Source organism: Capsicum annuum, chromosome 12 (assembly GCF_002878395.1).
Source record: "Capsicum annuum cultivar UCD-10X-F1 chromosome 12, UCD10Xv1.1, whole genome shotgun sequence".
NCBI classification, from domain to species: Eukaryota; Viridiplantae; Streptophyta; class Magnoliopsida; order Solanales; family Solanaceae; genus Capsicum; species Capsicum annuum.
The window spans coordinates 230,977,179-231,000,197 of NC_061122.1; the positions used below are offsets into that span (position 1 = coordinate 230,977,179).

At 32.6% G+C, this 23,019-nt stretch overlaps 4 protein-coding genes across 4 annotated transcripts; 2 read left to right on the top strand and 2 right to left on the bottom strand.

Annotated features, from left to right (window-relative positions):
- Positions 1 to 3,819: 3,819 nt before the first annotated feature.
- LOC107851071 (cell wall / vacuolar inhibitor of fructosidase 1) lies at positions 3,820 to 5,083 on the top strand. Its single transcript, XM_016695972.2, has one exon. The coding sequence runs from the start codon at positions 3,935 to 3,937 to the stop codon at positions 4,472 to 4,474; it is 540 nt and encodes a 179-aa protein (XP_016551458.1). The 5' UTR covers positions 3,820 to 3,934; the 3' UTR covers positions 4,475 to 5,083.
- An 8,893-nt stretch (positions 5,084 to 13,976) lies between these two features.
- On the top strand, positions 13,977 to 15,853 carry LOC107851125 (cell wall / vacuolar inhibitor of fructosidase 1). Its single transcript, XM_016696043.2, has 2 exons — positions 13,977 to 14,499; positions 15,451 to 15,853. Exons 1-2 carry the CDS (start codon positions 14,206 to 14,208, stop codon positions 15,667 to 15,669), a joined length of 513 nt encoding a protein of 170 aa, XP_016551529.1. The 5' UTR covers positions 13,977 to 14,205; the 3' UTR covers positions 15,670 to 15,853.
- A 1,426-nt stretch (positions 15,854 to 17,279) lies between these two features.
- LOC107848809 (DELLA protein RGL1-like) lies at positions 17,280 to 18,833 on the bottom strand. Its single transcript, XM_016693545.2, has one exon. It carries the CDS (start codon positions 18,831 to 18,833, stop codon positions 17,280 to 17,282), a length of 1,554 nt encoding a protein of 517 aa, XP_016549031.2.
- Positions 18,834 to 19,316: 483 nt separating this feature from the next.
- Positions 19,317 to 22,366, bottom strand: LOC107849973 (putative ubiquitin-conjugating enzyme E2 38). The gene is made up of 2 exons (XM_016694475.2): positions 22,235 to 22,366; positions 19,317 to 20,583 (listed from the first exon to the last, which is right to left on the bottom strand). Exons 1-2 carry the CDS (start codon positions 22,251 to 22,253, stop codon positions 19,562 to 19,564), a joined length of 1,041 nt encoding a protein of 346 aa, XP_016549961.2. The 5' UTR covers positions 22,254 to 22,366; the 3' UTR covers positions 19,317 to 19,561.
- Between the last annotated feature and the right edge of the window lie 653 nt (positions 22,367 to 23,019).

Genomic DNA, 23,019 nt, shown 5'->3' on the forward strand with positions numbered 1-23,019 from the left:
CAACTTGCACCCACTGGATTAATCCTTGGGCAACATCAATCAACTCTTGTTTATTATTTTTTTCTCAAAGGACTCTTCTAAAATAGTGTGGTCACCTACATCAAAATATCTACCAATTTTTATTTTATTTTATTTATTTGATAACTAAATTTTTATTTTTTTTAAAAAAAGTCCTGAACAACAGTAAAGTTGTCTTCGTAATCTATATACATCATGGGTTCAACCCTTAGCTTGAAACGGTTATTGATGTTTGCATTAAGATAGACTATCTACGACACATTTTTTGAGTGCGATCCTTCCCAAATTTTACTAACGCAGAATGTTTTGTACATCGAGCTGCGGAATATTATATGTAGCAAATTTTATATGTAAGATAGGTCCTGATATTTCCAAACATCACCAATATTGTACTAGTTTGTTAAAAAATTAATAATTCTATTAGATAAGGTAACTAGTCAAATTAGTGGAGCCGATGAAAATAAAATAATTAGAAAGAATAAATAAAATATAAAATAAACCAAAACAAATACCCTCTTGTTTTTCTTTTCTTTTTTTAAATACTTAGGTATAGAAAATAGTACATATACTTTAAAATTTTAAAATGGACATAATTTATTACTATCTTTTTTATAATATTTTTACAAATGATAACTAATATTTTTTTGTTCCTCTTAGGTTATTCAAAATAGAGAAAAATGGAAGAAGAGATGGTTTACTTAGTGATTTGATTAAGAATATAATTAATTAATTAATTAAAACAATTAATTGATGGTCCAAATTAAAAGCTTTTGCTAGTTGACATGACAAGTAGCTAACGTCGCAATTAGGAAATTAACTACCACTAAATAAATAAAGTTTATATGTGACGTTCGTGATGGATGGCAGGTCACGAAGGACTGACAGACTTCTAAACCGACAAGCTTCTGAGAAACACACATCGAAAAAAGAGAGAAAAATAAGGAATTTTACCAAATATAACACAAATCACATCGTATACGCGTTTTTGGGCTCAATAATAGTGTAGTCCAACGAACAAATAATGAGATATGTCGAATCAAAATGAATAATACATGCAATGTACTTGAGTTGTCAAATATAATCGTAACTCGATTCGAGAACCTTCTCTCATAGATTCCCTTCACCAGGTCATCACCAGCAATCATCTCTTATCCCTTGGTGAACGGCTTTTGTTCGATCGAGGAGCAGAGATAGAAATGAGCTGATGATAGCTTATGTTTTCTAGTATTTTGTTCTGGGTGAGATGTACACCGAAAGGAATTGACGCTACAAACATTTTTCACCGGTAGTCCTCGATCGGAAGACAAGGTTGAGTGAGGATACAAGGCATCATGTGGGATCTACGATCGACTGCGCCCGTTGTGGCCTTTGCAGATGCTGGCCGCACCGCCTCAGAAAATCGTCGTCTTCGATCTCTCTTCGCAACACATTTGTTGGGCTAAGACTTTCTCTCGACGTCTTTCTTTTATTGTTGTCATTGATCTCATATCTAGTTGGAGGGAGGTCTGCATTCACTATTAAGCCTACGTCCGTTCATTCCTTTCAAGCTTGATCCTTCCGTTAGATTCTTTATCTTGTTCGACTGAACTCGTTGGTTCAGATGGTGGAGCTCATAGTCTTTTTGTTTTTTGTTTCCCATCTGGTGTTTGGTACCCACATTGAAGTCCGACTAATTCGGGTTTTGGACAATCCTCCCCTCATGAGCTAGCTTTAGAGGTTGAGTTAGGCCCAAAGTCCATTTCTTTATCATGGTATCAGAGTCAGGCCCACCCAGTTCATTATTTTTGATGTAGGGTCCCCTGTCTTATATTATCCATGCTTCAGATGTCCAACCCTGGGTGTGCGGGGGTATTGGAGTCCCACATCGATGGGTTAAAGGGTCTTTGGTCTCCTTATATGGTAGTGGGCAATCCTCTGGGCCCCATTCCGGGGGAAACGCTCCCTATCAAAAATGATTTGATACTACAAAGGATAAAATGCTTTTCCTACCAAAAAATTTCACATACTCAAAACTCGAACCAGAAATTTAATTAAGAGCGGAGAGATCCTAATCGTCTCACTTGCAAATTTTAATGGTGAAGTAGTAATTGATTCTTGGAGTACTTTGTTATTTGATTAGTGCACATAATAAGTTGCTCCCTAAGACTTGTACACTACGTTAATTAAACCACCTAGACCTAAACACATTTTGTTTGTTTGTTTGTTTTTGAAAAATAAAAAAAATAAAATAAAGATACACGTTAACTTATTATATTTAGATAAATTTTTACCCTTAGAAGAAATTACAAAAATTTTAACTAATTATCTATCCTGGGTGGATGTATCGGGAGCTAATTATGTATCTCGACAGTTCCATCAAAAAAATGTACGGAGAGTTAATTATGTATCTTTATAAAGGAAACAAATGTATCGGCGTTGGGATGCTTTATGTATCTGGACAGACCCAAATTCGAAAAAAGTATATTGAGAGCTAATTATGTATCTTTACAAAGAAAAAAAATATTTTCGTTTGATGTATCGGGAGCTAATTATGTATCTTGACAGACCCAAAATTGAAACTTTCAGTATATGTAAAATATCGGAATTTTCTATAGTTAAGTTTCAAACTATCGAGATTTGTGTTGTTTGCCCCCTTTTTTTAGGTTCTCCACTGGTGTTTGGTACTCATTTTTAGGCTCGATTAATCTGATTCACGCCGAAAAGTTTCACTTTGTAGGATAGAACGCTTTTAACCAAAGAAGACTTTTTTTTTTTGGTTCTCCAATACTCGTTTTAAGGCCCGATTAATTTGATTCACGCAGGAAAGTTCCACTCCAGAGGATAAACCGTTCCCTACCAAAGGCAACACTCTACTCGGGACTCAAACTTGCGATCTCTGATTAAGTATAAAAGAGTACTTATCACTCTTCAACGACCTTTGCCGGTCTAAATATAGAGACTTGTGGGAATAAAACTCTTGATAGTTAACTAAAAACAAATATAAACACATTTGAGTATTTGATATAACCTAACAATTAAATGCAATTTATGTGCAATAACGTGTTAAAATACACTCTTTACACTTAAATATATTTCTTTAATCATGATTAAATGATATATATTATTTACAATAACTTTAATTTACTATTAAAATTAATTTACCTCAGATAAATGCTCGATATAGATAAGTTTCTATCATGACGAGTGTTAGGTGGATATTCGATATTCAATTCTGCATTATCAAAGTTTGGGTTCGATAATTCCGTAATCGACAATATTGAACTTTTAGAATCCGCTCAGATACTATAAGCAAACTTCGATACGATAAATTTTGATTCAATTTGATAAATAATTCGATTTTCGATGATTTATGACCACTCCTATCTACCATACACTTTGTGTGACATACCTATTATAATTTAAAGAGATAAAGCATCCAATACCCCCTCGAACTATGGTCAAAGTTGCTACGACACGCTCTAACTTCACAGAGATCCTATTACTCTCCTGGCACCCTTTTGTGCTGACATGACACTTTTATTACATAGCTCACATCAAAGGTTCCACGTCAGCTAAAAAGGCTGATAAAAGATGTTACATCAGCACAAAAAGATAACCAAAATATATTAAAATTGAGTTTAAGGGATAATAGAACCCCGTAAAATTGAGGTATATCTTAACAAATTTTATCATAGTTCACCGGTAAAATCTATAATCTTATGGTCACTTTCCTTTCCTATAGTATATAGTATATGTCAAGACAATTGCTTTAATTGTTTGTGTTTCTTTAGTCAAAATCAAACACCTTTTTTCCACTAGCCTTTTCCTATATATATTCCTTCATGTTTTCTCATTCTTTCATCGAACACTTCTCAAAAATTTCATAAAACAAAAATCTCAAAAAAAAAAAAAAAAAAAAAAGAAATCTCCAAAAAAAATGAGAAATTTATTCCCTATATTGATGCTAATTTCCAATTTGGCACTCAACAACGATAGTAGCAGGAGCAACAACAACAATAACAACAATCTTATTCGCGCTACGTGTAGGGCGACCCCGAATTACTCCCTATGTGTCTCAACCCTACAATCCGATCCACGTAGCTACGAGGCGCATGATGACGACGATGTCACCACTTTAGGCCTCGTAATGGTGGACGCAGTGAAATTAAAGACGATAGAAATAATGAAAAAAGTAAAAGAGCTAGAGATATCGAACCCCGAGTGGCGGGCCCCACTTAGCCAATGCTACGTGGCGTATAACGCCGTTTTACGAGCCGATGTAACGGTAGCCGTTGATGCATTAAAGAGAGGGGTCCCTAAATTTGCTGAGCATGGTATGGCTGATGTCGTAGTTGAGGCACAAACTTGTGAGTTTAGTTTTAATTATAATAATTTGGTTTCACCTATTTCTAATATGAGTAGGGATATAATTGAACTTTCAAAAGTGGCTAAATCTATAATTAGAATGTTATTGTGAAATAAAACTATCGTCTGCATGAAGCTCTCGCTATGTAGTATTCTGTTCATGAAGCTCTCAGTTGCTGTGTGAACAACAGTTCGATGCAGAAAAGCTTTTGTTGTATATGGACGAGATCAAGAAGGATAGTATTATAACTTTCTAATCAACTTCCCTACGTAGTCTGTGTGACGCTCTCGCTATGTAGTATTCTGTGCATGAAGCTCTCACTATGTAGTATTCTGTGCATGAAACTCTCGCTATGTAGTATCCAGTACATGAAGCTCATCGCTATATGTAGTATTCAGTGCATGAAGTTGTCGCTGTGTAGTATCATGTGCATGAAGCTCTCGATCGCTATGTGAACAAAGTCAAGAATATTGTTATGACGGGTGATAAAAAGGTTAAGCTACAGTTCGATACAGAAAAACTTTCGTTATATGTATAAATTATATTGTGTTATAACTTTCTAGTCGTTTTTCCTTTTTTTTTTCTTTCTTATTTTGATTCTAGTTTTTATTTTGTTTTATTGTGTGTGTGTTTTGTATATATAAAAGGTTGAGAATATATATCAAACATTAGACACATGTAGAAAGTAATGTTGAGTTATAGTTAAGATAGTTTGGCTAATTACATTGAATAATTATATTTTACATGAATTTTCTAAGCATTTTTATGTTTATTTGATATGACGATGATATGCGTTGAGCTTAAATGACATAATAATTATTTATATAACCGATTTCAATTTATTTAAAATTCATAAGCTATAAATCTTCTTTTAATAGAAGTAAAATTGTGTTTGGTTGGTGAGTGCAAACAAAGCAACAATTCTATTAGGTGATGGTTAGCTTTCATTTTTCTTAAAAGAGAAATTAATTATTTTGATTATATTCTTCTACTCTAAGAAAAAAAAAAAAAGGTTAGCTAATAATTATGTTTTTATGAAAATTTGAATTCTGATTTCTCATAATTTTCACTCATTTTATTGATCGTTAGAATGTCACTATCAGACACAAATCCAACAACAAGACTTAATTAAATCAATCGCCGTGGTATTTTTTCCAATGGTGGTTTTGAGCTTGTCGGTCTTTTTCTTTGTCATTTCAACTTTATATCAGATGTCTGATTAGAATGTCACGATAAAGCACTAATCTATCAACAAAAATTATGTAGCCCCATACTTGTCTTCAAAACTTAAATCAATCACCCAAATGGCCTCGTCGACCGCATCGGTCCACTCTCCCTTGCTCCTTAGCCTGCTTGGAGACTGTCGGTCAATTTTCGGCCCAAAATACGCTCGATATGTCCTAATATCAAATGTCACTAGCACTAATCTATCAACAAAACATTATTTTAGCACATACTTTTCATCAAGACATAAATCAATCTCCATTTAACTCACTTTATTGATCGTTAAATCACAATTTCCGAAGTTTTAGATTTATTGTGATATTAAATGTCACGAATACTAATCTATCGGCAAAATATTATGTTAGCGGTTAGCCCATACTTATCATCGAGAGAACAGATTTTCATTTTAACTTACTTTACTGATCATTAGGCCACAATTTTCGAATACTTAGAAATTTATTTTTAAGTTAAATGTCACAATAAGCACTAATCTATCAACAAAAATTATGTAAGCACATATATATATACTTGTCATCAAGACATAATTAAACATATTTTCATCTTATTTTCTTCAAAGATAACTTTGAACTTGTCTATTTGTGTTTGTCATTTCAACTTTGTAATATAATCTCCCAAAGATAATTTTAATTAAGCCTACTAAGATCTAGAAAGATGTACACCTATCTTCTCTAAATATAATAACAAGTTAATTAAGATTAATATCTAACCTTAACTTACATTCATATTATAGATAGGAAGCTGTGGGGAACGTGAATTGGGATAGAAGGTTAGGAGGTAGGTACGAGTGTTCAACTTATTAGTAGTCGTAGTGTTGCGCTTGTATTTTATTTCTGTTGATAAATATTGTTTCGGGTAGATCACTTGCAGTATTATTTTGTAGTGGTATATATCATTCTGTTACTCCCTAGTGTCTTTTGTACTTTTATTATATCTTTTTATAGATTGTATTCTATCAAGAGTCGAGGGTCTATTGAAAACAACCTCTTTACCTCACCTTTGAGGTAGTGGTACTGACTGTCGGCTGCGTACACTTTACCTTCTTCAGATTAGATCCCGCTTTATACGAGTATACTAAATATATATCTTTTTAATTCAAAATACTGAATATATTATTATTATTATTATAGTTATTGAGTAAAATAATCAAAGTGCATACGAGCTGAGACAACAACATGATAAAAAAAGTTATATTGGAATAGTTGGGAGAATAATGCCTTTTGAGATTTAATACAAGTGCCTTTATTTTTTATAACTATTCCTTTAAGACTTTATATAAAGTGAAAGTTAGCTAAATATGATTTGTATCTAGTTTTATTAGACTAAATAAATTCATTTTAATGATTGTGTCTTTAGATATTTTATTTAGTAATTATGGTATGATGCTTTAATGTTATGTATAATATGAAAAGCTAAAAGAAAAAGTAAAACTATTTTTGTCATTTTCACTAAAGATGAATGATATTCTGTAATCCACTATCTCATAAAAAAGAAAAGATGATGTGAGAATAAGATTAAAAATTATATATATTAAAAAAAGTAGAAGCATATTCTTATCTTTGTTTAAAACTAATGTAAATAATATAATGCTCCATCAAGGTAGATATTTTATTTGGACATCGATATTTAATATTATTTTATTTTTAAAAAAATTATACCTCTATCCATTACGGAATAACTTCTGACATATGATATCAGAAGCCTAACTTAAAGCGAATTCAGATAAAAATATCTTAAATTGATCAGTTATATGTATATGAAATTCATGCAAAAATGATTGAATTTAGTCGTGTGTATTTGAACTAACATCGTAAACGTAAAGTTACTCGTAAGTGGATACATCAAATGGTGGTCCCAAAATCGGGTATTCGTGCACTTCGACATGATATTTCATCATTTGTCAAAGAACAAGAATTTGAAGAGAGAGCCTTGGAGTAACCGGTAAAGTCGTTGTCGTATGATCAGAAGGTCACGAGTACAAGTCTTGGAAACAAACTCTAGCAGAAATGTAAAGTAAGACTGTGTATACCTTCCTCGGATCCTGCTCATAGCGGGAGCTTTAGTGCACTGAGCTGCTCTTTTTATGGTCAAAGAACAAGAATCTCATACGTTTGGACCATTGACTGGCCCAGAATAAGTGTAGTGGGCCATGTAAGTTGAAGCCCACTAACAATTTACAGCCCAATAAAACTAAAGCCCACAATTCATGAATATTCATACTTTTGGCCCATTGGACTTTTAAGGACTCATGAAAAACAAAAAACTTAGATACTACTTTCTTTTTCTTTTTTTTTTGTAATTGCAAAACAAAAAATTTATTATTGTGAAATTTTAAATTTCACATGTTAACGTCAAGATTCTATAGTGGAATTTCACTTGTAGAACTTGAAACTCCATAATAATGATTAATTTCTATAGATGAAGTCGAAAAATGACCAATGAACGTTATTATTATTAAAGTTTTTGCCACACCTTTTGATGAAAATAAGTGCTTCTTGGAGTGACGGATCCAGCGTTTAAGGGTTGTCAGTGTCTCAGGGAGGTTCGAATATATATTGACGCGCAAAGTTTTAAGGTTCTCATGAAAATCAAAGCACCCAACGATATTTTTGATTTTCTGGGTAATTTTTTTAACTCATTTACCAACTTTTATAATTATACCTAATCTGTGTCGAGTTAAATGGGTGTCAGAGCACACCAAAGGTATACATAGGTCCGTCATTGCTTCTGGGGAGTAGCAGAAGAAGTTTTTCATAAGTTAAAAAAAATAGTTTCTTCTCAAAAGCATTTTTTAAAATAGCACCTTTTGTTTTATACGTAAACACGAGATGTTTTATACGCTGAACTATCATTAATAGTATTGAACCTTCTCTTAAGCACGTACACACGAGATATTTTATACCCTGAACTATCATTGACAGTATCGAACCTTCTCTTAACTACGTAAATACGGGATGTTTTATACATTGAACTATCATTGATAGTATCGAACCTTTGCTTAACTACGTAAATACGAGATGTTTTATACGCTGAAATATCATTGATAGTATCGAACCTTCTCTTAACTATGTAAATACGAGATGTTTTATACACTGAACCATCATTGATAGTATCGAATATTGATCCACCTGATTCTAAATATCAATATTATAAATCAAACATAAGAGCTTCGCTCAAAAAATTAATATATAAGGTGAAATAGTTCATTTTAACTATAATTTTATTGATTTTTTTTTTAATTTATGAGATGAAAATTAAATTTGAATAAAATGAATTTCATGAATTTATTTTTTGACTTTAAATTTTAAAAATTAATAATCACAAATTTTGATTCTCGATGTTTCCTTGATTTGTGCACCATAACTTTTTTAAAATTTTTGTGAAATGTATTGTGCATCGAACTATCCTTTTTATCCTTCATTGATTTGAGTTAGTTTTTTAATTTTTGGAAGTTCATGCAAATATTAAATTTATTTTTTATATAAAAACAAAATCAATGTCCACTTTTAGACAAATTGGGCAGCCATCATCACATGGGGTGTGGGGTAAAGAAAACAGATTTTTGTTAGTATTTATTTGTTACAATAATAATATTTTTACGTTTTCTAATCATGAAAAGGACACTAGTTTTACATTGGTGGATTTTGCACTTGCATCCTATTTTTGAAATTTTTTTACCCGATATTCGATATTTATATTAAAGTTGTAGTACTAATTTTGGAGTTTTTTATTCTTAAATTCTTGTTGATATACGTTATTTTGAGTAAGTCATTTGTAGCATTATTTTATGGTGGTATTATTCAATTATTATCTATTATTGTGTTACTCCTTATTGTCTTTTGTACCTCTTTTAAATCTTTTTTGGATTATATTTTGTCTAATTGTCTTTGAGCCGAGGATCTATCGAAAACAATCTCTCTACCTCGATCATCATTGAGGTAGTGATACAGACTGCGTATGCCGTACATTCTATACTCTTCAAACTTTACTTTATGGGAATACACGAAATATATTTGTCTTTGAGCCGATGGTCTATCGAAAGCAACCTCTTTATCTCATCTCTGAGGTAGTGATACAGATTGCATACATCGTACATTTTATCCTTCCCAAACTCCATTATTGTGTAAAAATACATCGGATATACAAAGCTTGTAGTAGGAGGTGAAACTCTCAATAATTTTTTGTATATTCTTATAAATTCAAATTCGATACTTCTGATTAAAAAGGAAGGAATTAATATATTTTAAACTTGGATAAAACCCTAAATTAATTATTATTACTAATAGAATAATAGGTAGATAGAAAAGATATAGTGCAAAAATGTCAAAAAAGTATTCATAGTGGAGAAAGCTTTTAACTCGAAATAAATGGGCCACAACATCAAGATAATGGAAGAGTTTAAGTTTTGTGCATTGTCAGTGTATAAAATATTTTATACTATCAGTTAACTTAATCTGTTATTGCAGGTTATTCAATTATTCACATAAAAATTTAAAAAAAAAAAGTTAGGTAACCTGCAATAGCAAGTCAAGTTTACTTGATAATATAAAATATTTTATACGCTGACAGTGCACAAAACTTAAATCTTAATGTAATGATATTGTGAAAGTAAAATAAGATCATGAAATGACATGACGAAGGTTAAAATGAATGTTTTTTTTTTTTTTTTTTTTTTGAATGGAGGAACTTTTAACCTAAACAACTATTTGTCCAATTGTTTAAATTAAAAATAAGGTATAATACATAAATATGACTCTAAATTTAATATTAAATTATAACATTGATCTTAAACTTTGATAGTGCATAAATAGGTCATTTAACTATACAAAACCTGAACAAATAAACACTCCAATCCTACGTGGTAAAATGTGTGTATACACTTAAAATTACGCGCGTCGGAGTTAGATTTGAAGGGTTTTTTTGTTCAGCTTTTGTATAGTTAAAGGGCCTATTTGTGCGTTGGCAAAGTTAAAGGTCAAAGTTATAATGTATCTTTTTTATTAGGTGGCAGCATCTGAGTGAATGATTAATCCACGTAGGCGCAAGTGAGGTACATGCATGTAAGTTGCAAAATTGGAGTGGTTTTGTATAGTTAAATGACCTACTTGTGCATTGTCAAAGTTTAAGTTCAATGTTATAATTTGGTGTCAAGTTTAGGGTCATATTTATGTATTATGCCTAAAAATAATTAATAAATATATAATATATAATGTATGTGTATTTAAAATAAAGAAAATACATTGTTTTCACCCAGAACTATAAACGAATTTGTTGAGACACACTCCAACTTAGGGAGTCCTATTACCCCTTTGATTAATTAAAATCATATTTTTGGTAACCTTAGTGCCTACATGGCACACTGCTTGAATCAACACGCTGAAGGTTCACAAAGGCACACTGCGTGAATCAACACGCTGAAAATTTATGTAGGCACGCATATATGCCACGTAGACACTAAGATTATCAAAAATACAGTTTTAATTCACGTAAACTTGAAATCATCATGACGAATAATGTTATGCAACTTTATCAACCACTAGACGTATATTGCATCACTCAATTATCTGATAATATCATCCAATCAAACAAGTAAGAAAGAGCAATCATTATTCGAAGTGAACTCAAAATTTAAAGTTTATGAATTTAAAATTCTAGTTTTTTAAAATTATTGATAAAGTCGTCGTCATGCGATTTGGAGTTCACGAAATCATGAAAATTTAAAGTTATTGGTAAAGTTGTGTTGCCATATGACGTGGAGTTTACGGGCTCATATATAGAAACAACCTTTTATAAAAATACAAAGATACAATAAGCTTTTGTGGAATTTGGCTCTATCCTGAATCTCGCACATAACGACAACCAGAAGTAAAGCTACAGTGTTATACAGGGGTTCGGATGAACCCAATAGCTTTTGAGTGGAGTCTATATTTATACTGAAAAATCAAGAAGAAACATATATATTAATTGCGTGCGAACCCACAACACAAGAGATGCTTGCAACTCAGCCGCACGAGCACGTTCGATAGAGCTTTTTATCCCTTGTGATTGTGGTTTCGAAATCCATTAGCAACATTTTTTTTCCCACCTAAATTTAAAATCCACAGACTTCAAATCCTAACTTTACCTCTGAGTCGAGAGCTTTAGTGTACCGAACCACACTTCCATGCATATTTTTTTTTTGTTGGGGGGGAGGGGGGTTGTTCGGTACTCACATTGGAGCCCCGACTAATTCAGATCGCGCACTGCGGGGCCCATTCTGGAGGTGACACTCCCAACATGATTTTCTCCATACCCAAGGCTCGAACTCGAGACATTTGGTTAAGGGTGGAATAGTTTCATCACTACAGCAGAATCTATGTTTAATATATATCAAAATTGCTGATTAAATTAAATCCGTAACTGACATTCTAACTCCGCCACTAAATCAATCATACAACCAAAGAATCAAAACACAAAAAGGAAGAGATAAGAGAAAGGCATAATAAAAAGTGATACATTCCACTTTCATGAGGATAATGAAAGGAACCATTATCTCTAGCAATTATTATGGATGTTAATTAATTACTATTAATTAATACAATTAAAATTGTATTTACGTTTCTATATTAAGTTTCTAGCTATTGTTACAAGAGGATTTAGAAATTTATTCTCTAGGATTAACAAAAAATAAAAACACTAAAATATCTCACTTAGAATTTCATTTGTAACAAAGAAGTAATTTTAAACACATTTTGCTAATAACTCAATACTCCCTCTGGTACGTTTTAGTTGTCACATTTCGCTTTTTGAGAGTTAATTTGATTAATTTTTAAAATTAAATTGAATTAAATTAAATTAAAAATTAATCAAATTAAATTAATTTAATATTTTAAAATTAAAATTTAGATATTCAAAAGCTATACGACAAGTGCTATAAATTACAATTTTTCTCATATTAAGATGATGAAGACCTACATTATAAAATATTAATCAAAATTTATATCGTTACATTCTTAAAAAGAAAACTATAACAACCAAAAAAAACAAATGAAATAGAATTTTCTATTAAACCTAAAAGCACACATATACATAAACTTAACTGATTTTTTTTTATATATAAAGATATTTATTTTAATGTAAATATACTTGAAATACGATATATATACATCTCGATATTATTAATTTAAAAATCTGTCAGTCCTGTTTGACTCGCCCTCATCGATTCGAATGGAGGATCAAGAGAGTGTTATAGCATTTCCATACTAATATTTTTTTTTTATATAAAATAAATGCAAATATGCTTGTCTTTTTCTTTGTGTAAAATAGTTGGGGGCCAATAATTTTTTTTTGGTTTATGTACATTTTGTTAGTTCCAAAGTCTTATCATAATAATATAGAGAAGTATGATTTAATGATCTAAGGCTTGTTTGGTTGTTAGTTAGGAATTGAATCATTCATGATTAAAATCATCATGATTGGTATTTAACTTTTAAGAATTGAGCACTATTAAAAAGAAATAATAAATTCTCTAATATAAAGATATAGTTGGAAATAATTAATATTCTCTTTGGTTGATCAATTGATTGAATCGAAGTGTGAAGGGGTTGATATATCGAAGATCAATTCAAGACTAAGGTCGTATATTTATCTTGAATTTCTAACGTGATATTCATTTTGGGATAATTTTTTTTTTTTACTAAAATGACATTTATTTTGAGACGAAGACAGTATTTGATGATATTTATGTGAATATATATATAGTAAATGTTGAATCCCCAGAGAAAATCCTATTGGGAGCGCCACCTCCAGAATGGGTCCTGCAGTGCGCATCTCAGATTAGTCGGGGCTCCAGTGAAGGTATCGAAAAAAACCAAAAAAAAATGTTGAATCCTCTTAATTCCTTAACATATTTATTTTTTCGTATTTTTAAATTCCTTAATAAAAGTTTTGACTCTACCACGGCAAACCACACTGAAAAGCTTTTTTGTTTTGGAACTCCAGAGAACCACAGTCTCTGTTACAACCTCTAACTTGATCACTATGTAATAACTTGCAAATCACTCATAAACCGCCCTAGATAAATCCCATACGACAAGCTCATAACTTAACCGCGGACGAAGGTTGAATTCTATTTCAGGTAGCCCACATAAACAAATCTCATACGACATGAACGACGGACAGAGGTTGAATTCTATTCCAGGTATCCCACATAGATAAATTCCATACGACAAGCTCATAACTGAACGACAGGCTAAAGTTAAATTCTATTTCAGGTATCTCACATAGACAAATCCTATTCGACGAGTTCATAACTAAACGACGAATGAAGGCTGAATCCTATTTCAGATGTCCCACATAGAAAATCTACCTCCCAACCACTCGATCATGCCTTAGAGTGATTCAACACCTAAAATTCATAAAGCATAAGTGTGGCATCTTTAGAAGCTCTATCTCCCCTCCAAACAAGCCCCACCAAAAACACACAAAAAGAGATCATCACACAATTGAATTCATCCATCCATCTATATATAAAACACACACACACACACCACACAACACACAAAACACACACTCCCAACCACAAAACTCACATTCACTTCTCACTTTCCCAAACTTCCAAAATGAAAGTTTTGATATTCCTAATGATGTTTCTATCTATATTGCTAGAAACAAAAGGGAGCAATAACCTAGTAGAAACAACATGTAAGAACACACCAAATTATGAACTATGTGTGAAGACTTTGGTTTCAGACAAAAGAAGTGGAAATGGAGACATAACAACATTGGCATTAATAATGGTGGATGCTATTAAATCAAAAGCTTATGAAGCTGCTATTACTATTTCTAAACTTAGAAGATCTAATCCCCCTCAAGCTTGGAAACTTCCCTTGAAAAATTGTGCCTTTTCATATAAGGTAATGTTAAATTATGTTCTAAATAGACACTTACATTCAGTCTCAGCAAACAAGTAAACACTTCAGTTCTCACTGTGTCGAGACACGACGTGACATATAAATGTTAGAGGTGTTTAGATGTTCGTTTTGTAAGTTGAGGTGTTCAGTTGGCACAGTAGAAACGAACTGAAACGTCCAGAAATCTATACTCAAAATTAGAGAGCATACTTTTTTATACTTTGTATAAAAGTATGTTTATGTAGAGTAAATCATTTAGTACCCCTGAACTATGATCAAATTAAATTTGCTATGACACACTCTAACTTTTCGAGGGTTCTATTATTTCTGAACTAAATTTTAATATATTTTTATTAGTTTTTTAGTTGACATGATACTTTTTGTCAATCTTTTGACGTGACACTTTTTGTCAACTTTTTCAACTGACGTGGCATCCTTGAACATGATCAAATTTGTTACGATACACTCTAACTTCATAAAATTCTACTACCCTTGAATTAAATTTTAGGATATTTTTGTTATCCCTTTTAGTTGGTGTGACATCTTTTTGTCAGCTGACTGATGTGACACCTTTGACGATGTTAGCTTCATTTTATGTTATAAAAGTTCCACGTCAGAATAAAAAGATGACAAAAATATACTATAATTGAATTTAGGAATAAAAAACGCGTGTGAAGTTGTGTGAAGTTGAAGTATGTCGTAGCACAACAACTTTGATCATAATTCATCATTCAAGAGTACTGAATGCTTATTTCGTTTATGTATTATGCCTTCTTATTATTAGTAGTTCTTTTAGAAAAGAAAAGATTCATTTTTATAGTTGAAATAATTCAACTTCAAACTTTTGATCATTTCAAATTTGATAGCATATGTATATAACTGCATGATGTGACTATAAAATACAAAATTAATTTTTTTCCAAATATAAACATATGTTTTTGATTTTTCAAACAGGTAATTCTAACAGCAAGTATGCCAGAAGCAATAGAAGCATTAACAAAAGGTGATCCAAAATTTGCAGAAGATGGAATGGTAGGTTCATCTGGTGATGCACAAGAATGTGAAGGTTATTTCAAAGCTACTACAAATAAATACTCACCACTTACTAAATTAAATGTTGCTGTTCATGATCTTTCTGATGTTGGTAGAGCTATTGTCAGAAATTTATTATGATGTTATTTGTTATGTGTGTGTTGCTGTATGATATGATAGTGATGTGTGTTCACAAATTAGTGACATGTGTAATGAACTATGAACCCTCTTAATTATGAGAAAAGATATATCATGAGATATTTGTACAAGTGTAACAATCTTATCCAATATATATATATATATGTTGTCCTCTTCTATAGGAAAAGTCTAGACTCCACTAGCTAGATAGTGCTTTTTCTTTTTTATAATCGTGGTGTACGTGTCAGTTTCGCAAGCATTATCGCGATTAATTTAATCGGATATCTGTCACCTTCATGATTTATTAAAGTAGATCACTATTGACCATATAATAAAAGCAGATCTTGGCCTATGGAGTTTCATTAACAGCAGATACTATTAGTGGCGGAGACACTTTTTGCTTCAAGGGTTTCATCCGAACTCCCTTCGATGGAAAATTATACTGTTTTTATATTATTTTTAGATGGTTAAAAATATTTTATGCATATATAGTAGATGTTGAATCTCCTTTGACTTGTTCATATGTATACTTCTGAATTTCCTCAATGAAAATCTTGACTCCGCCACTGAATACTATGTAACTCTATTCATCAAAATAAGGACAAATGTAAGAATCACCTAGTGTTTTTTAAGACTCCACTAGTGCTTTTATAACTGACATATTACAGTAATATGTTCAGTATAATTTCACAAGTAGAATTTGAGAAAAATAGAGTGTGTACGTATGCGTTATTTCTGTTTCGTGAATATAGAGAGCTGTCTTGAAATAATTTCACAAATAGAGTTTGAGAAGAGTAGAGTGTATATATATGTTATTTCTATTTCGTAGGTATTATTTCTATTTTGTGAAGATAGAAAAACTGTTTTAGAAGAATCTTTTACTCAAGAAAAAAACTCAAACTAGGTAAAAAAAAAAAAAAAATCCAAATCGTCTAACCATCAAAGGGTGGAATTATAATTGTTAGTTTATGAATTCTAAACTACAATTATAGAAAAAGTAAAGGGAAGTATTTATTAAGTTTAGAATTCAAAAGAAAAAAAAAAAAAACAAGAGAGGAAAACGTGAATTTCAATTTTTTTGGTGAAGCAATTAAAATGTACTGACTCGATTAATTTATATTCGCTCTGCATGAGATCTATTAGGAGAAAATGAATGATTTCGATCACTCAATAGCCATGCAATTAATTATGCTAAGATTGATTGAAAGTCTAATTGATTGGTGATGTTTCTTTCTTTGAAAATGAAATAACACATAATGTATATTAAAACGTGTCACCTTCTAATTCGTCATTTAATTGAGTCTTATCTAGTAGCCCAAGGTTCAATTATGAACTACCATAACTCAGATATAACCAAGTTTCAATATAAATATCAGATACTGATTTATGTGTAACAGCTAGATCACGAGTTCGAGCTGTAGAATCAACCCTACTGATACTTGTGTCAGCATAGATTGGTTGCATCACATCCTTTGAAGTGCGACCCTTTCCTGACCCTGCTTTGAATGCACAATTTTTTGTGCGTCAGACTGTCGCTTTTTAGTGTTAAAAAGTGAGGTAGACTCTGTAAAAAGCGTGTAATGTCTTTTGTGCACCAGGCTGCCGCTTTCATGTTAAAGAGTGAGGTAGACTCCGTGAAAAGGGTTTCTTTTACGGAATTTCCACGCGGAGAGTGAATTCAAAGGAATCCCTTTCCAACCAATCGCGAGATAATTTTCATTCATTTGAAGCGTGAAAGAGTTCCCACCACTAAATTTGTCTACCACGACTTTCGCTTGGTACAGCGACGAATTACTCATTCTAATTTCCACCATTCCGAATCGCTTAAAATACTCCCTCCATAACTGGATCGATACATGCCTTATACGCCTTTCCTCCCCCTCAACCGCGATAATGTTCCTTATACCGTGCCACATTACCTCCGATTCCATTGCCATCCTTGTTGACTCGTCATTTTTCATACAGTCTTCGAACAAATCAAAGAAAGCACCGTGATAGAACAGCGCTTCAATGAACCGGTTAGCAAAAACCGGAGAATTTAGATTTGCCTCGACCTCTGCAACAATCATTATACGAGGGTTCAAGCCCCCGATAAATCCAATCAAGGAATCGAGTTTTTCCTGTTGTGTTAACAAGTTTGACATGAAATACTGCGAGTAAACTGCAATGACTTCATCAGGATCGATGTCTAGATCTTCTCTCTTGAGATCCGCGACATCTTCTACCTCCACAATCTTGAAACACAACGCGATGTGGAAGGACTCAGCAAAGCTCATGAGTCTTTTACCCGTCTCCTCAACATTAGTCCTCGATTGATCAACACCTGATAATAATGCAGTTATCTTGAGATACTCGAGATGATTTTGAGAGTTTTTGGGATGAGTTGTTAATGCTTGCATTAGGATCGTCCATTGGACTCCCATTTTGATCTCGAGATCAATTATATGAACCTTTTTCGCGTTCCCTATGTTCTCCACGATAGCTTGAATTCCAGCAAACTTTACTACTTGACAAATAGGCATGTCCTGAACTGCAATAGTGCACGCGTTTATACCTCTTAACGCGTTCTGAAGATCTTGCATGTCATGTAAACCTACACTTTTTGTGCTTTCTTTACCGGTTTCTCTATCAACTCGCTCACGTAGAGCACCAGAGAAATAGTACACCAACCTCTCCACAGGGTTACCCGATTTGGAACTCAACTTTTCACATTCATTTAAAAGGTTGATCGCGCGATCAAACAACTTCTCCTCCACTTTCTCTGCTGAAGCAAGAAGGCGCTCAACGAGTTCCACACTTCTAGAATAATCTTCATCACGAAGGCTAAACAACGCGCCACCAAATGGATGATCAAGTCCAGAAACTGATGATTCAGTGGATTGAATGAACTTTTGTCCACCTAGACGAAGAATTTCATCTGTTGATAATTTACAAACCCTTGGCGCATACGCGCTTTCACTAGTGTGAACATTGATCTTTTGTCCCTTCAGTTTTCGAAATCCATTTCCAAAGTCTTTCAGAATGTTGAGTGAAGGAATCGATGAACTCCTCGCTTTCTTGTTATCATCTATTGTTTCTTTAACGTAAACAACATTTGTTGTTTCCTCTTCAACATCGAAATCCCAATCATCAAGTGTAACAAAATCTTGTTCGTTTTGTTCTTGCATACTAATTGTTTTGTGTTCTTTGTGTGAGTCAATTTCAAAGTATTGGTAACAATTTTGAGTTTATTATATGATAGGATTTTTATATTCTATAGTATGATTATTATTATTATACAAACTTTGGTGTTATCGATGATAATCGATGTTTTCAATTTCAAGAAAGACAAATCAAGCAGTACTGATTTCGATATATGCTATAAGCAAACATTAAAAAAAGGCAGTTCGGTGTACTAAAGCTACCGCTATGCACGGTGTTCGGGGAAGGGCCCATCACAAGGGTGTATCGTACGCAGCCTTACCTTGCATTTCTGCTAGAGGCTGTTTCCAAGGCTTGAACTTGTGATTGCCTGATCACATGGCAGCAACTTTACTAGTTACTCCAAGGTTCCCTTCAAATAAGCAAACATTCTTAAGTACAATTAAAAGGGAAGTTCGCTGTAATAAGTTCTCGCTATACGCAAGGTCTGGGAAAGAGCTGAGTCACAATAACTAGAAAAGTACCACAAATTCAGCTTCGTAAAAACGAACAATCTACCAAATAACAACGAAAATCTCGAGTTCAATGTGGTGCAAATTGTTCCTAATATATTGAAATGTAATACGTACTGATCTAAAAGGGAAGCCTGGTGCACTAAAACGCCCCCTATGCACTGGGTTCAGGGTTTGTACGCAGCCTTACCTTGTATTTCTGCAATAGGCTGTTTCCACGGTTTGAATCCGTGACCTCCCGGTCACATGACAGCAACTTTACCGGTTACTCCGTCGCTCCCCTTCAATACTTTCTGATCTCTCAATCCAAAAATAAACTTGAAAAAGCCAATTATATTGTGAAGCAATCCACTTTTCGGCTTGTTTTCCTCTACTACTTTAGACTTAGGACTACTGTTGTTCAATTTAGGACAACTGTTGTTCAATTTCTTGAAAGCATTTCGCAACTCCACAAGCATTTTCTTCGAATTCTTCTGAAACTGAGCGGAGTTGTGAACACGAGATGATGGTGGGTGATTTACTTGATAGTGACCTGCAGTTGCATTTCCATGACCATATGCATTAACAGCTGACAATATGAACTCACCACGCTCGCGAAAGTACTGATAAACAAAGCCCTCGAAGTTCTTTGGAGGTGTACGAATATAACTAAGCATCGTTTTACATGTCAAAATGAACACTTCCTCGTTGTAAGCTAAAGAGGCCTTCACCCAACGTTCATCTTTGATGTGTTTTCCACGTCCAGGCTCGTTGAAGTAAGGGCGAGCGTTGAGGACTAAACCCTGTATTGAAACGAGTAGTTGAAGAATTGTAGACTTTCGTGGAGTCCATCTTTCGACCCAGGTTCCACTCCAAGTGTTAACGAGGCTCAAGCAAACATATCCATTAGTATAAAGATTAGGATTCATATGATATCCACGCGACAGATAACGAACTTTGGGAGGTTGGTTCGGATAATCTGAAGGAAAGACAATGTCAAAGAAGAAGAGTCCGTCATGATATGGAGTACTGGCAGCACCAACAATGACAGCGCGAAGAAGATCCATTCGTGACTCATAAGTTCGAACATAGATGGATTCAGGGAGCTGTTTCTCCAGGATTTTCCATTCTTTCATTATCGTTCTGTATGCAGAAGTGTTCGTATCAATGAAGCATTTTTTGTCCTTGCTGGATTGGTTCGATTTGACGTAATAGTGATCTGATTCATCTGATACAACATCAAAATGTGGGAATTTGAAAGTAGTGGCAGATTTTTTGCTCTCACCTGCAAAGAAAATACCACAAGTCAGTATTTACTCGTCATCTAAGTTGCTCGGACTCTTCACTTTTGATGCCGCACAGTGTCAGGTTCTCGAAAAATGCATTACTCTAGGAGAATCCGACACGTGCCGGTTGACATTTTTGAAGAGTCCGAAGCAACATAGCTTGTCATCATATCTCAAACAGAAAATATTGCAGCCTAGTGTTCCGACAAGTGGAGTTAGGGAGGGTATAGTGCACGCAGACCTTACCCTTACATTTGAGAAGCAGTGGCCTTTACTCCAGCGGTTCATCTGAACCCTCTTCGATGAAAAATTATACTATTTTTAAATAGTTAAAAGTTTTCTTTATCCATATATAGTAAATATTGAACCCCTTCGACTAGTTTGTATATATATCTCTAAATCCCTCAGTGAAAATCGTGGCTCCACCACTATTGAGAAGGTAGAGAGATTGTTTCGGAAAGATCATTGGTTGATTAAATAGTGAAAAAGAGACAATAGCAACAAATGTAAACAACAAGAAGATAATAAAATACCAAAATAAAATAACAGATAATGCAACCAAAATTACATAGACAATATATATATATAGATAGATGGATATACAGACACTTAAACTTGGCCTCTGTCACTTCAACTTATAAAATAATTATCTAGACTCCACTCAGCTCGTCTCCACCGTGTCAATCAAACACACTCTAACTTACAAAACAATCATCTAAATACGTCCAAAGTTTAGGTGCCACGTAAGTGGCAATTGCTCATGAGATACAATGGAGATGAGTTGAAGTGTCTAGATGTGCATTCTCAAAATTGGAGTGTCAGGTTGTAAGATAAATCATTTACCACCAACAAATTGTAACATTGAGCACAAATTAAACATACATTTTCAAACTTAATAATGTCAATAACAATAACAATACAATGTTGTGCTATATATCTACTAGCATTCTATCTTAATCCCATACGATCATTGAACATGAAACAAAAAAAATAAAATAAAAAAATACCCCAAACAACAAAGAGAATTTCTTATTAATCGCACAGTGCTTTCCAAGATTTTTTTTTTTTTTAATTATTATTATTATTATTTCCTTAAAACCACATAAAAAATGATTTTCGTTATGTTGTTCCTTATTAAAATATCCACTAATTTATCAATCAATTCTGATAAACAATCGATCGCTGACTAGAACAAATTTTTTTACTAAGGGGATTCAAAATTATAAAACAAAGTGAATAAGCGAAGAATTCAAGAAAATTCAACTTCAACCATAGACATAGACGATTTTGATCTTGTCTACCACATTCCAACAATCGGTGGTCGATTAGGGCTGGGATTTCATCGAGGAAATTCAAAAATATAAAAGGTAAACAGGCGAAGAATTTAAGAGAATTCAAAAATATAAAAAAGGTAAACAAACGAAAAATTTAAGAAAATTCAACTTCTAATATACATAAAGGATTTTAAATTTATCCACCGTGTCCCACCGAGTGGAATTCAGAACTCGACTCCAAATCCTCCCTCGAACAATGCACCCCGAAAAGAATTCATATAGTTAATCCTAACTCATTTGACATTAAAGTATAATGTAATTAATTGCGCTCGAAACTTAGAACAACATATTAAAAACTAAAAAAAAAAAAAGTTACCTGAAACAATAGCAGCCATGCTTTTTTTTTTTTTTCTAATTCTTATTTCTTCTTCAATAATATGATTATTAGAAAGTCATAATTAAAAAAAGAACTATAATAAGAGTTTCATACCACAAGAGTTCATGTTCTTCTAGGTGAACTATACATGTGGTTTATAAATCCTAATATACATAAAACTCTTCCTTAAATATTTAAAATATGAAATCTAGAAAGTATATTTTTTTTAATGTTATAAAAAATACGTCAACAAAATTGTTTATTTTAAATTCAATAATAGAAATATATAGTAATACAATATTCTTTGTCATAAATAGCTTAGTAAAGTGTCAAAATTTCTAAAATTATTAATGGTAGATAGATAATTTTACAAAGAGTTTATTATTATAAAGATGGTTATTAATGTTTGTATCCCTAAATTAATATATGGCTACTAATTTTCGAGTAGTACCGATTTATTTTCTTTAATTCAAAAAAAAAAAAAAAAAAAAAAAAAGGTAATTCAACTATCGAATCGAACTCGATAATTCAAACCTTAAAAAAATACTTTCAATGGACTCTCGACTCGACAGAAAAAAAATATAATTTAAAGCATGATAACAAGATAAATCAAATGAAGCAACAGATAGTAATACACACACAAAATAAAAATACTATAACACCTGACTATCTACTAAACAATAAACAACAATATAATAGCCATCAAAATAAATTTCCATCTTATATAAATAAATATATTTTATCTCAGCCACAAAAGAGTCCTTGGAGGTCCACCAACATAGCAA

Bases quoted from the DNA above. Each gene is read 5' to 3' on its own strand.
- LOC107851071 (XM_016695972.2), top strand. From the start codon at position 3,935: ATGAGAAATTTATTCCCTATATTGATGCTAATTTCCAATTTGGCACTC.
- LOC107851125 (XM_016696043.2), top strand. From the start codon at position 14,206: ATGAAAGTTTTGATATTCCTAATGATGTTTCTATCTATATTGCTAGAA. The intron at 14,500-15,450 runs GTAATGTTAAAT...TTTTTCAAACAG, and splicing joins ATTGTGCCTTTTCATATAAG to GTAATTCTAACAGCAAGTAT.
- LOC107848809 (XM_016693545.2), bottom strand. From the start codon at position 18,833: ATGCAAGAACAAAACGAACAAGATTTTGTTACACTTGATGATTGGGAT.